Source organism: Arachis ipaensis, chromosome B9, assembly GCF_059453495.1.
Source record: "Arachis ipaensis isolate K30076 ecotype BB chromosome B9, ASM5945349v1, whole genome shotgun sequence".
In the NCBI taxonomy this organism is placed as follows: Eukaryota; Viridiplantae; Streptophyta; class Magnoliopsida; order Fabales; family Fabaceae; genus Arachis; species Arachis ipaensis.
This window is the reverse complement of record NC_142444.1, coordinates 2449629-2464647: the sequence shown is the minus strand read 5'-3', so window position 1 is coordinate 2464647 and position 15019 is coordinate 2449629. Positions and strand designations below refer to the sequence as shown.

Below are 15019 nucleotides of genomic sequence, written 5' to 3'. Positions count from 1 at the left end.
CATTAGATTATTTCAATTCTTAATTAACAAAAGGCTAATCTTTGAAGGCACCAAAGAAATAAAAGGAAAAAGCCTAATTAATTACTAAATGAGTAACTTGGGAGAGCAAACAACCAAATAACCAGTAAAATTCCAAAGATGGAATGGAATCCTCCATTTCCATAAGAAACTCCAATTAGCAACAACAAAAACAGTGGTTAGTTTTATGTCCCAGCCAATAGCACATTGGAAATTGGCAAATTGCATTTGATTTGCACTTTCCATCCTGTGGCACGTGCCACATAACCCTTCTCACGTGCCAAGTCAATCCCCTAGTAAACTACTCTAGTCCAAGACTCAACCCTCTCTCTCGGTCTGCGAACAACTCAACACAGAACGGCAACAACTCCAGCTTCAGCAATCTGCATCCATTGCTCTTCAAAACGACGCCGTTTCCATCAATAAAAGGGGCGTGACCTGAGATCAACCATCAACCATGTGGCGGAGGCTACTCTCTTCTAACCTCAAATCCCTAATTTCCCATTCTGCCCCTCTTTCATCTACCACTCCCCGATCTGCTTCCGCCGCCGCCAGATTCGCCACTGCCGCCACCGCTTCCCACTCCTCCACCCTCCTCTCCCGCCACTTCTCCACCCAATCTGGTACTCCGTCCTCCACTCTTTGCTCATGATTTTCTTAGAACTGTGTTAGGAATAGTTTATTTTCAACAATCTTTATTATGACCCCAAAAATGTTGCTTAAAAAAGGAATAGAAAAAGAAAAGAAAAAGTGTGTTTATTTATTTAGTTTTGGTGAGGATTAATGGTGTTGTGGGCTTGTGGCAGATGATGGTAAAGCAGTGAAGAAGACTGTTCAGGATGTAATGCCAATTGCTACTGGGCACGAAGCTGAGGAGATTCAGGCTGATCTTGAGGTAACTATTCTTCCTTTTTCTTTTCCTTCATTTAATTTTGAATTTTGTTCTGAATGAAGTGTTCAGTAACTTATCTGGTGGTAATGGGGATACCTTTGTAATTTTTGTTCTGAATTTTGTGATTAGGAAAAAAAAATATATTGTTTAAAGTGTTTTAAAAAATCTACTCTTTTATATGCCCTAATTTTGGGGCTAAGAATTGGAGAATTTATGGTTTTATAATTAGCCGGTTTTGTGATCAGATAAGCATATAGTTTAAGTGTTGACGAAAGAACTATTAACAAAAGAGCTTTTGTCTATGTGTGCGAAACCGATTTGTAAATGTAACAGAGTGATTTGCTGCTAAGTATGTGTTTTCGGCACCTTAAGAGCATATCTAATTTCTTCTCTGTTTTGTCAGGGGAGGGATATCCTTGAAATAGATCATCCTGAAGGTCCTTTCGGTACAAAGGTTGGTGTTATTGCATGCTATTTTCCCCTGGTCTTCTACATGGGTTTCGCTTTCTCAATAACTAGAGTGACATTTCTTGTAATTGTTGAAAATTTCTTGGGAAATTCTTAGGAATGCAGATGGATAAATAATGGTTTTTGTATATGTCAAAGAAAAATGGAGCATATGGAATGTTAGTTTATATAAATTCCAATTTAGGAAGAAAATTAGAAATGGTACCATACATAGGTTACAAGATTATAGTGTCTTGGATCAATTATCCAATATGATGGGAAATAGAGGGAGACATAAACAATGAGGTTCTAGATGGGTGGTTAACGGGGAGAAGTGCTTAAGCTATTTTTTCTGATTAAAATATGTAGTAATAAGGATCAAGCATAAATTTTTGCGCAAAACTATAAAATTGGTAATGTTATCGGACCGAATATTGAATGGTGAGTCAACAAGAAAGTAATTCCTAAGTTTCAGAGATGTGATGCTGTTAGATTAGTTAGTGCCTTAGTGGACACACTAGAAAGTTGATATAGTGCTTACTGGAAAGAAAATGATGCAATCTCACCTTTGGTTATTTGGTAATGTATGGAGAAAACCTATGGAGGTCCCAATAAGGATAGTGGATTAAATAGATCACAGTCGAATAGCTAGATGTAGGGGGAGACGGAGACATAGAAAATAAATACAATAGGTGAAATTAACGAAAGAGATTTAGATGGTAATGCCTTAATTCCTTAAATGTAAATATAATTTATGATAGAACGCTATGGCATTGCTTGACGTGTAATGACCCACCTAGTGGGACAAGGAAAGTGTTGCTTGTTTTGAATTTTGTTGTTGATGTTATGATCCTCTTTATAAGCAATTGCAATCCAACAAGGCATGAGGATGTAAAGATGGTAGACTAAGTAAGAGTAAGCATAAGGCAGAAAATCAATCAAGGGACCTCATCTATTGTGCGATTTGATGTGTTTATGTCTTTTTGTGTTGAATCATTTACGAGATTTTCTACGGTTGGTTTTTTTCTTTTTTTAATAAAAATAAATTCCTGTCTACATTTATTGTTGATGCAAGGACATGTCTGCTATGCATCTAATATTCATGTTTCCTACTTTCTTCCCCAAAGGTTAATAATGATTCTTATGGCCATAATATATTTTTGGCATAGCGATAATATTCACTATAATGGTTTTGAAGAATGTTACATCAATATCTACTTTTTGTCATTGGTTTTGTCAGGAAACACCAGCTGTTGTTAAATCTTACTATGATAGAAGGATAGTTGGATGCCCAGGAGGTGAAGGTGGTGAGTGCTCCTAGTCTTTCTTAATGTGTCCTTGATTGTTAGCTTCTTTACAAATTCATAAAAATATGTTGCATTTTAATTACGACATTGAGAAGGTGAATAACATGATTGCAGAGGATGAGCATGATGTTGTCTGGTTTTGGCTGGAGAAAGGCAAGCCTCATGAATGCCCAGTTTGCTCTCAGTACTTTGTGGTAAGCTGAGAATCACACTTTACCGAGAAAAGGACAAATAAGTCCCTGATCTTTTATCACGAAGACAAATAAATCCCTCGCCAAATTAAATTATAAATAAGTCCCTGACCTTTGTAAATGGGAGACACATGGATCATTCTAGCAATGGTTTGAATATGGTACAGAAGGACCTATGTGTCCCTCGTTTACAAAGGTTAGGACCTATTTGTAATTAAATTTGGTGAGGCATTTATTTGCCTTCGGGATAAAAGATTAAGGTAATATTTGTCATTTTCTCTTAATATTTTGCTGTCACAATCTTCTGTGGCAAGTTGAGAATCACAAAATATATCTTTTACTGTTAACCTAAATATATTTTTGTTTTCCTGGACTTGTATACATTGAATTCTCAACAACCGTTGCTTGTTATTGACTATACAGACTGAAGCTGCTTCTGCATATTATGTTCTAGGGCTTATAGTTCCTTTAACAATTTAACTTCAACTAACATTTCTGCAATCTGAATGCATGGACTAGTGATATGTGAGATTATCTGGTATTGTTGCATGTTTTTGGTGTTTTAAGCCTATTGCAAGAACATTCTAAATTAGTTCGTTTGAAAGTGTGGGCCTTCAATCTTCGGTGTCTATTTTGAACATTCTTCGGTATTGTTATTCATTACCATTTAAAGCTTTAAGTTCGGCTTTACCTGTCCTTTTCCTTGCAAAAACAAATTATTAGTCCAGCAAGGATTTTTATTTTGGGTTAGATCAAAGATTTTAGTGGCTGAAGATCATCTTAAATCTAATAAAAGTATTAACAGCTCAACAATTTCTTGAAGCATTGGTTAACATCCACAAAAGTAGTTTGAAAAGCTGCAGGAATCTGATTTTTGTTCTCATCCACTAGTTTCATAAACGCTTTGATGTATCTGAAAACTGATGGTTTGTCCATAAACACGTATAGCGGCACATAAATCGTTGTTATCGGCATGCCACTTTTTGTTCTTATGGACAATCAGACCTGAAGTATCGCATTGCATAGGTTTTATCTAAACTGTTGTCATGTGTGCATCTTTTGCATGAATGAACTGTTGACAGCCAGAAACCAATTAAGAACATTAGTAGTTGTAATTATCAGTGGAGAATGACACTAATTATTGTATGCTCTTTTGCCATTACAGCTTGAAGTGGTGGGACCTGGCGGAGATCCTTACGGACACGGGGACGACGAACACCACCATTAATTTGCATCCTTCAAATTTCCTTCTGGAATAAATTCGAGAAAGATGGAGAGACATTGTTTAGCATACACTGAGAGGGCTTTCCAAAATCCTGGAGCCTATGTTTGGTTTTGATTTGTCTATACCTTTGTTGTGTTGTTGCAACTTTCCTGCTGAGATAGAAAGTTTCGGTGATTATTCAGATGCTTGAGCTGTCAATTCCCTTTAGATCTTGTGGTGCCTTTGTGAAATAATTGATGGCAACTTTGATGATTCTTTAACTCAGGTTGGATTTATAGAAAGAGATTTAAGCATCCAAAGTCCTAAACCATGAAAATGAATTAAGGCATCATTTTTATAAGGAATTTTTCCATATTAAAGACTTGTGTGTGCTTTTTATAGTTGTTTTCTCACTGGTGATGTTACAAGAATATGATGGGTTTTTAAGTGACATTTCAAATAGTAAGACTTAAAATATGAATGTTTGTTAGCATTGAAAACCACATTCTAAGTTAGAATATAATTTCAATGTCAATGTCAGTGATCATTGTCTATTTTGTTTACACTCAACTAAAAGATTTTCAGTGTCTTAGACTATTTGGATGTGAAATTAATATTAGATGAATAAAAAAATTTGTTGAATCTAATCTTAATATTGGCATAAGATATTTGTCTAAATAATTCATGTGTTAATAATAGAATGTTTTAACTTTATTTTGATAAAAATATTTATTACAACAAATTATTTTGTTTAACAATATGATGTACAAAAGTTATTGAAATTATAATTTTAACAAACTTCATTAAGACTTGATAAGAGTATAATTTTATCCCATCCTGTGATATTTCACTTGGTTGATGGATAAAAATAAATTGCATGTTTTTTTTATGAAGGAATTAATGCGTAAACCATATATAAAATTTACATGTGATAAATTTCGTTTTCAACTAAACATATCCCAAGTAAGACTAGTGACCATTTAAATTGGAGTAAAGAAAATGATGCTTAGTGGTGGATATCAAAAATGAATTTGCTTCATACAAAGCATAGAAATCAGAATATGCACTGTTGCACACAACACATTTCCTTTTCTTCATTCAATAAAAATCAAAAGAGAAATTTGAGTGAAAGGCTACCATTTTCTCCCTCTTTTGCCAAATCAAACAAAACCATTGAAAGATAGAGTAAGTACTGAAATACCGAAATGACAACTAAATATTCTAAATTCTTAGTAAGATTTATCCCAAAATTCCTATTCTCGTTTTTAGCTCCCTTAGAAATGAAATATAAGTGAAGCATATTACGTGCCCACTAAAAATTAACCGTTAAATCAGTTATTATATATTTATATATATTAATTTATATATTTTTAATTAAATAATCAAATTTATTATAGTCGAATAATCAACTTTTTAGTCAATGAGTTATAGTTCAAATGACATAGTCTCTCCATACTCAATTAAGAGGTTGCGGGTTCGAGTCTCCTATCGTTGATAAAAAAAAAAATCAAATTTTTTACAGTAAAATAACAAAATATTTTATAAAATATTAACTACGTATATTTATATAATAACTTATTTTGAATTAACTTTTTATACGTATGTAACATTATTAGTGAAACACAATCAAGTAATTGGATTTGGGACAGAATAGATTCTAATTAAGGCTCGTTTCTAGCATCTTATTAATCATGAGTAGTTAGGAAATAGTTACATTATCTTTGAAATTGAAACTATAAGAAGTGACAAATGTACATTGAATTATGGGAAAAAATATTTCGTACATAGCTTTATATCTAATATTATTATTCCCTATAGATGAATCATATTTTCTCATTGAAGATGTTATGCTTTAGCTAGCATATATTTCACAAAAACTTGGACGACTATTAACGGTGCCAGCTTCCAATATTCCTGTCAGAATCAACCAAACTTTACAGCTTAGTTAATGGAAGCAAAGTCACATTATGAGGATATTCAATTCAATTTAAAGCATGTTTTGGAATTCATTGTATTTCTTTAAAATTTGAAGGGTATATATACATATAATCTTAGACAATTCTTGTATAATGTAATATGAGTATATATATGACCCAATAAAAAATAGGTTTAATTACTCTGTTGATCCTTATAGTTTCGCAAAATTTTTAATTAGGTCTCTATATTTTTTTTCCTTTTAATTGAGTTCTTGCACCAAATATTTTCTTTAATTGGGTCCCTACACTTTTTTTTTCCTTTTATTTAGGTCTCTATACCAATTCTTTTTTTTTAGTTGGGTCCCTATAAAATTAAGTCAATTACTACTAAGAGGGACTTAATTGAAAAAAAATTAATGCAGGGACCTAATTAAAAAGAAAAAAGTATAGGGACCTAATTAAAAATTTCATGAAACTATAGAGACCAATAGAGTAATTAAACCTAAAAATTAAGGAGAATACTATGCCAGCAACTTTGACAATTTTAAAAATCAAATTATCGATGGATAAATATTGATTTTAGATAATATTATCGACAGTTCAGTAAGTCCTTGATTTTATTAGCTTTTTAAAAAATCGACACGTTAAAAAGCGACAATTATGACCGTCGATTTTGCCGTCGATTTTTAATATTATCACAATTTTGCCGTTGATTTTGTCGTCGATTTTAATGGTGTTTTTTGTAGTGTTTTTAATATTTTCAGTTATTTTTTTAAATTAATTAATACTTTATGATGTACATATTATTAATTATTTACATATTTGATGATAAATATGATAAAATAGTAACTCTTTATTATGCATTTATATATATTTGTGGAATTTAGCTATATGCAAGATCTAATGCTTAAATATAATTGTTTTCAAAGAAGTTAATTAGTATATGTAGAATAGGAGTTGAATTTTCATGGAAAAAAAAAAAGTTATTCTTATGTATGTATATAATCTTACATGAAAATTATTTTGAAGAAATATATGTCTTTGATATATATAAACTTGCATTCAAGAACAGTCTTTTTGGAGAAAGAGATAATATTTATTAGTCCCAAAATATTCTTGGATTGAAGCTCTCTCCCTAATTTTTAAATGAATCTTCACCTAATCAATTATATTATTATATAGCACAAAACTTGAAGAAAATCAAAATGCTTTTTTCCCTATAAATCATCGATCAAATCCTGAAAAATTCTTCATCAATGAGTCCCCTTTATATAAACGCACAAACGAGGCACACAGTTCAGAAACTTATTGGAAGTATCTGATCCTCAAAGAGACAATTATCCCATTTTTCTAGTGCATTTTACATTATGTTTTTCATTTAATTTGTCTTATTATAAGTATATAAGTTAATTTATTTTATTCTTATTATTTTATGATTAATCTAAGTAATTCATCCAAATTAAGATATTATGTGCATACTAAAAATCAGTTATTAAATCAGTCTTTATTATTATATATTTGTGTATGTATTATTTAACTTATTTTTAACGTCTATATATTTTAAATTTTAATAGAATAGCTAATTTAATTTATGACTAATTTTTTATACACGTATCATAATTGATATTTCGTGTTAAAAAGTAAAATTAGAAATAAAGAGACTTATTAGTTGTAGTTCACAAATGTCTAGTCAATAGATGAATACTAGCTTAATTCTCTGCCTCTGATCTAGCTAGAAGAGAATAATTATTTGAGTAAAATGATAATTAGATTTTTGAAGAAATTGATTTTGAATTAATTAGTTTTTGAAGGAAAAAAAAGTACTAATTAAATCTTTTAAGATAGTAAATAGTGGATATGTATGTCCTTCTGTCAATAAATAGTGCGAAACGAAATTATTTATGTATTTTGTTATTTACACTGGTGCATGCATGTCTCGTTATTATCACATGAGTAGGAAAATGATTTAGTTTTTTATAATTATTCATTTTTTATCTTTTAATTTTTTATATATCGTTTATCATCTACTCTTTATTTATCACAAATTTTATTAAAATAAGTGAAATTTCACTAAAAAAATTGTTATCTACATAACTATCTTTCATAGATAGATACAATATATATAAATATTACAGTTAAGTTTTAGTTAATAAATTGATAAAAGAACATAATATGTCCGTTTGTTATTCCGAAAAACTAAATTAATACTTTTTTTTTAGATTAATTAATCTAAAATCAAAATCTTAAAAGGCATAATTGTCACTTTACTCTAATCCTTTTTATTATTGAAGTAGTTAGATTGAAATTTTCAGCTTAATAATAGTTCACCGATTGTTCTCCTGTCATTTTCTTCAAAAATGGAATATTTTCCCGGTGTGCATGCTAGCTTATTGCAAACACTTTTTAATTTAGATATGGAAGGAAGAATGGTATAAGACACAGTTAGAGTATATAGGTGTTTTACGCAATTATGGCGTCAAGAGTAAATCGGACCCTTCGATTTGTGTTTAAAAAATTAAAAAAAAAATTTGTATTACATAAATTGGACTGTCCGATTTGTATTTTAAACAATTAAAAAAATTTAATAATGAAATCAAACCATCCGATTTTTGTTTTCGAAATAAAAAAATTTTAAAAGTACAAATCGGACCCTCTGATTTTTCTTCCCACACAAATTAGACCATCCGATTTGTGTTCATAATTTTTTTAACAAAGAAATCGGATAGTCCGATTTCTCCACTTTATGGTTCAAAAAAAATTATCCCACATTCATGTCTAGCACCACCCACCTCCATACCCATACACAACACACACTAAATTTGCATATCTAAAAAAATGAGCCTCTCACATCTCTAAAATAATATATCTAAATAAAAAAAATAAAATCAAAACCCAAAGAAATAGATAAATAAATAAAATGAAAATAGTCATATATATTAGTGTTGCATGCACTTATTATATATTTTGGAATTTTTAAGTTTGATTATAGTCAACTTTTGTCTACTTAAGTCACCTAATATTGCAAGATTACACCTATACTACCATATAATAATTTCTTTTAATCTTCAACGATATAAGCTAAGTGGCAACAGCATATATTGTCTGCTATAAATAAATACTCCTATGTGCACTAATTTTTTTAGTGTATTATTTTAAGAATTTAATTTTCATATGCTGTTAGTGTAAAATAATTTTATATATATTTAATTATATAACGTCACATTAATAAAAATAATTATTTTTTATATTGACCATATGAATGGTCATACAAAATAACAGATGTAATTGCACGATTATATAAAATATTTTACATTATTAATGTAATAAAATTAAACTCTTATTTTAATTTAAAGCTATTAATTAATTTAGTGTATATTGTATTGCATTAGTTGGCAGAAAATGTTACTTTAGCAGAGTTCTCTCCTAAGATGAGGGAAAACATGATTTAATTATTTTTTAAAACTAACTAGTATATGACCTTATTAATTATTAGGTATTCAACCATTCCTGGCCATCCAATTAGAATTGACAAGTTATTTTATTCAACTTTTGGTTAAGATACCATTTAATTTCAATATGAATATATAGATCTCGCAGCACAAGTTAAAATAGAACTTAAACCTACCCTACCCTGTCCTATGTACCCCTATTTATATGCAATAACCAAACCTAATATATATTAAGAGTAATGCTAAGTATATACCAAAATTAATTACTAAAGTCAATTATTAGTATAAATATATATTGAAATATAAATATACATTAAAAATAAATTAAATTACACGTATATTTATACATAAATATATTAATAACTAATTTTAGTGTATAAATAATATTTTTGATATATTTATTAACATGTACAAAACTATCACTTATTATTACATTAAACTTTAAAATAGATTAATTAACCTGTAATTTTTCTTAAATTTATAATTAGTCATTTCATGCTTTAGACATTATGGATCTACGAAATATTTTTATATCAAATTGCTTTTCTTTTTGCACCTTTCAAAATATTTTATTTTTATCTGATCATCTCAAATCAAAATTTTATTAGAACCTTAATTATATATAATACTTTAGTTAATCCTAACCAATTTTTAAATATAATATATAGGAACAAGTCATGTAGTCATTTATTCAAAAATTACTACAGACATGTACGCTGTTTAACGTAAATTGCAACAGAATATAACAGTTTACGTACAATTTTAATTCCAGAAAGGTGTCGCAATTTCTATAAAATTATAAAAGTTGTATTTACGTCTATATTTTCTAAAAATTATAATCTGATAAATAATTCTCCAAACAATTTAAATATATAAATTGTCCATAAAAAAAACAAATAAAAGAGTTGAAGTTAGCTGAATGCACATCCAAGTTGGAGGCAACTTAACCCATTAATTTCCACCGGACAATAGTAAAGAGATTCAGCAATTTATTAGTGATTTAGAACTAGATTTTTGTACTAGCTAGGTTTGCTTAAGTAGCCAGCATCTGGTAATGCAAATTGCAAAGAATCAATAAAGTCAAAGTCAAATTAAACTATCTCTAGCGTCTACAATACTTTATCATAAGTACTATTAACAAAATGTGTGTGTGGCTTTTTCTCTTTACTTTGTTGCTTATAGCACCAACATACAGTGATAATGGTAATATTTTGTTGAGTGGAAATAAAATTAAATCAGACTATAGTGTTTGATAAATCGTATCCTTTTTTTTTATTAATTATAGCTTCTATCCTAATAACAACAACTAGATTTTTTCTTGGTGGAAACTCAGGTGCAGTCAACTTCACGTAAAGTTGATAGTTAAGAACCGTTAGATAAAAATTTAATCAAATCAATTAAACTATCTAACAGTTCTCAGCTATCAACTTCACGTGAAGTCAACTGCACCTAAGTTTTCACCTTTTTTCTTTTGGCGCTCAGTGTAAATTATTAAATTAATTCATTGTAACATGTTTAGCAAAACCACGTTAAGCTACATTTTTTTTTTCATAATTTTTTTTTCAACAATATATCGGAAACTTTGGACGTGCGGATATATAAACTTATAATTATTAGGGCAATTTACCTATTTAAATAAAATGGCAGAATCCTTTACCTAAATGTGCAAAACGGATTGTTGTTACCTGCATGTGCAAAAATCCTACTCTATGTAATCCGTGGCAACCCACCACGGTTTCCGAAACGTGCATAAACCGTGGCAGGTCCCAGCGGTTTAGGGGAAAACATTCTTGAGTGTAAACCGTGGTAGGTCACCACGGTTTACGAAGGAGGCGTGGCAGGCATAAACCGTGGTAAGTCACCACGGTTTATGAGGAACATGTACTGGTCATAAACCTTTGTGGGTTACAACGGTTTATGTAGGGTAAATAATGGCCAGAAAATTCTGTAGGTTCCCACGGTTTACAATGACGGGAACTCTATATATATGTGGGTGATTCAAGATCCATGAGAGATCATTCTCACAATGGCTAGTGAGGAAGAGAGTTTTCTTGCCTTAGTGCATTGCTCTGGAAAAATAAAAAAAAAGCAAAAGCCATGGTGTGAAGTTTACCGACAGAGAACCACTGAGTATTTTTATCCGTTCGTCGATGAGTTTGTCAGATTTGAAGAACAGCATCTTGGAGAAGCTTGGCGTGTTGGGTAGCAAGTGGGTGAAGAAACTATTCTACAAGATTCCCATGGCGGTTGTCTCGACCGGTGTTCAGTTTGAAACCTTTGCGGTTAAGGCTGATGAAGATATTAGGGTTTTGTTCTACTGCGTAAGGAGTTTTCCGGAGATCAGAATCCATGAGTTGTTCGCGAAGTTGGAGGTTGGTGTCGATAGTTCTGGGGCATCCGCTCCAGTTCCTAGCCCAACTGCCGCGGGTGGTGCATCTAGTTCGATGCCTGCGGTCAGACCATATCTTCCGCCGGTTCAATCACTGTCGTTTGCGGCTGATTTAGACCGAACGGAGGTTGTTGGTTCTGTACCTTTGGAGAATGCAGCAGTCATTGAGCCTCCCCACATTGTGGGCACCGGTGGTGGCCTGGTACCTTATATCGAAGACTTTGGTGGACCTGATCAAGTAGAGAATGCTATGCGTGATGATGAGTCTGACCAGGAGCCTGTTGATATCGTAAGTGACAGCGACGATGACACAGGTCACGATCCACATGCGCAGCATCGGCCTTCAAGTTCTGGTTCTCATCAGTACCCTCCACACTTCTCCACACTAAACTTGGATGCTCTTGGTCAACAGGAAGACGGTGGTAATACAGTGGGGGGATCTTCTACAGAATTTCAGATTGGGCAATCATTCCAGAGTAAAGATGAAGCTGTGCTGAGTGTCAAGGACTATAGCATCCGGCGAGGTGTTGAGTACAGAGTCATCGAATCAGATCATTTGAAGTATCATGGAAAATGCAAGGAATTCGGCAAGGGTTGTAGTTGGTTGATTCGTGTAGCGCTTCGTGCACGAAAGGGCACTTGGGAGGTTAGGAGGTACAACGGGCCACACATATGCCTCGCAACTTCTATTTCAAGTGATCACCGTCAGCTGGATTACCACGTTATCTGTGCGAGGATTCTTCCTATGGTTAGGGCAGATGCTGCGGTAACGGTAAAGGTACTTCAACAAGCGACAGAAGCCGATTACGGTTTCAGGCCTAGTTACAGGAATGTTTGGATGGCTAAGCAGAAGGCAGTGGCACAAATATATGGAGATTGGGAAGAGTCTTACGCGGAGTTGCCACGTTGGATGCTAGGGATCCAGGCGACAATGCCGGGAACAATCACGGTGCTGAAGACGTCTCCTGTTCGGATTGTTGGTGGGGTTGATGAGTCGACGGTGTACTTTCACCGGCTTTTCTGGATATTTCCACCCTGTATCGAGGCATTCCGGCATTGCAAGCCCCTCGTCAGTATTGATGGACCGGGGTCGAGGACTCGATCGACCCATATGACTGACTGAAGCCTGTTCTCCCAATGCTGGTGCCACTCCTGATAATACGTGGGAAACCACCGGTCCCCACCCCTACCATCCTTCGCATGTAGCCAATCTATGTTCAGAGCTGGCTGTGGGAGATGCTGAACACCGCCAAACTGGGGTAGAACCCTATCGACCTGGTGCCACTCGATCGCAGCAAAATAGATCAGGCTAGTGACGGCCGTCCATAGCCGTCGGTGCTCGTCAGCTAGTATATCCGGATGAATAACAGCAGCAACATCAACAGAAGAATAAGGCTCCCACACAAACTGTATCGAAACAGTAAGAGTTTCATGAGACAATGACATTTAAGAAAAACTAGTTCAAGTATCAGCAATAAATAAATGACTCACATTGTAGACACGCAGTCGATCCAGTGCAAGGCGTGCGGAAACTAATCTCTGTGCCCCTGCATCGTTCCTCAGCACAAACTCAGTCCACCTACAATTTTAATTGAAATGATGTCAAAACAAACCATAACACATGCTGTTTTTACAATTTATCAACGGAAAATACTAAACCTTACCTGGAAGCAAGAGGAAACCCGAACCGGTCAAAACCAGTGGGCCTCAGAGTGGAAAACCTCCAGAAAATCCAAGACTGTAGTAGCTGTAGCGGCCCAACCAAGTTAACGACGTTCCTGTTTGTACCACGACAAAGACACCTATACAACCAGGCCAGTGCAGCCGAGCCCCAGCTATATCTGCCCAAGTCGTCCAATGATGCCAAATAAGGCAACCAGCGAAGGTGGACCCGGTTTGCGTTCTTGTCCGCAAACAGCTGAGAAGACAACAGCATCAGGATATAAGCACGTGCGTATACACGCACGGTCTCATCAGTAGCATCTGCAGGGAGAACCCGGAACCTCTCGTGGAACCATGTGTAGCACACTGTCATCTGCTTGACTTTACTCTGTGGAGGTAACTCCCGGAACCACACCCATGCTGGTCTACCGTGTTCCATCAGATTCTCAAACTCAGTCAGGCACCCACTAACGGGCGCACCATCAATCGGCAAACCCAGCTGATACGCGACATCCTGCAAAGTAATGGTGCACTCACCAAACGGCATGTGGAACGTGTGGGTCTCCGGACGCCACCGCTCAATAAATGCGCTAAGGAGAGACTCATCAACCCAGAACCACCGACTGTTTAGCCTAGCCAGATGATACAAGCCCGCAGTCTCCAGATACGGTATAATCCGATCATGTAAGGCATATTCTGCTGCCTCCTAACGGCGCTAATAACCCTACTAGGCTGCAAAACGTGGGTAACAAAATCCCTTAACATACAACCATTACAAACAACACCAAACATAATTTTCGTCAAAATTATTAGAATCGTCACATTAAATTCATTGATTCTCTTATTGTGTAATAAACAATGAAGCTACGAATACTATGCACTCATGATAACATTATAAATAAAGAAAAAAAATTATTTTTCAATAAAATATTAACATTTATAATAAAATATTTTACAAAAATACTATTAACCAGACTAACAAAATAAATAAGCATAATAAAATATTTTTACTAACAATGCCGATAATAATATTAACATTTACGTAGACAATATTAATAAACGCCTCACATTTTGATTTACAGTAACCATAATAATATCAATATTTATGTAGATAACATTAATCAGAATAACAATACAAATAAACATCAGAAAATATTTTTACTAACAATATTCCTAATAATATCATTTGTTATATTAGTATGAATTTTAATAACAATAATAATAACAATAATAATAACTAACTTCTTCGTCGATATATCCTGCCACGTGAGCAACGCCATTTAGTCGGTACAAGCGATCCTCACCCTCCATTGGCTCCACCACCCACTCCTCCTTCACACCTCCAAAGAGTTCCCAAATTCTCTCAACACAAGAAGACCTTCCTTTTTTTTGTGCTGATGCAAATGATCCGTCCCAGCCTTCAGCGGATTACTTATATAGCACCACACACGTAAACCGCGGTGGGTTACCGGGTTTTATGTGTAATCCGTCTTCCTCATAAACCGTGGTGACTTACCACGGTTTATGCCTGCCACGTCTCCTTC

At 33.6% G+C, this 15019-nt stretch overlaps 2 protein-coding genes across 2 annotated transcripts; one reads left to right on the top strand and one right to left on the bottom strand.

Annotated features, from left to right (window-relative positions):
* Positions 1-60: 60 nt before the first annotated feature.
* Positions 61-4439, top strand: LOC107618594 (putative cytochrome c oxidase subunit 5b-like). Its single transcript, XM_016320703.3, has 6 exons — positions 61-641; positions 825-913; positions 1314-1364; positions 2598-2664; positions 2779-2858; positions 4021-4439. The coding sequence occupies exons 1-6, from the start codon at positions 476-478 to the stop codon at positions 4081-4083; spliced, it is 516 nt and encodes a 171-aa protein (XP_016176189.1). The 5' UTR covers positions 61-475; the 3' UTR covers positions 4084-4439.
* An 8382-nt stretch (positions 4440-12821) lies between these two features.
* On the bottom strand, positions 12822-14022 carry LOC148543526 (serine/threonine-protein phosphatase 7 long form homolog). Its single transcript, XM_088498142.1, has 3 exons — positions 13478-14022; positions 13305-13392; positions 12822-13220 (listed from the first exon to the last, which is right to left on the bottom strand). Exons 1-3 carry the CDS (start codon positions 14020-14022, stop codon positions 12822-12824), a joined length of 1032 nt encoding a protein of 343 aa, XP_088354268.1.
* Positions 14023-15019: the final 997 nt, after the last annotated feature.

What these genes read in the sequence shown, in the direction of transcription:
- LOC107618594 (XM_016320703.3), top strand. Translation starts at nt 476, where the DNA reads ATGTGGCGGAGGCTACTCTCTTCTAACCTCAAATCCCTAATTTCCCAT. An exon ending in CCACTTCTCCACCCAATCTG is followed by an intron (nt 642 to 824) that starts GTACTCCGTCCT and finishes GGCTTGTGGCAG; the next exon opens with ATGATGGTAAAGCAGTGAAG. An exon ending in ATGCCCAGGAGGTGAAGGTG is followed by an intron (nt 2,665 to 2,778) that starts GTGAGTGCTCCT and finishes ACATGATTGCAG; the next exon opens with AGGATGAGCATGATGTTGTC.
- LOC148543526 (XM_088498142.1), bottom strand. Translation starts at nt 14,022, where the DNA reads ATGCCGTTTGGTGAGTGCACCATTACTTTGCAGGATGTCGCGTATCAG. An exon ending in GGGTTTCCTCTTGCTTCCAG is followed by an intron (nt 13,393 to 13,477) that starts GTAAGGTTTAGT and finishes TTAAAATTGTAG; the next exon opens with GTGGACTGAGTTTGTGCTGA. An exon ending in ATCGACTGCGTGTCTACAAT is followed by an intron (nt 13,221 to 13,304) that starts GTGAGTCATTTA and finishes GTTTCGATACAG; the next exon opens with TTTGTGTGGGAGCCTTATTC.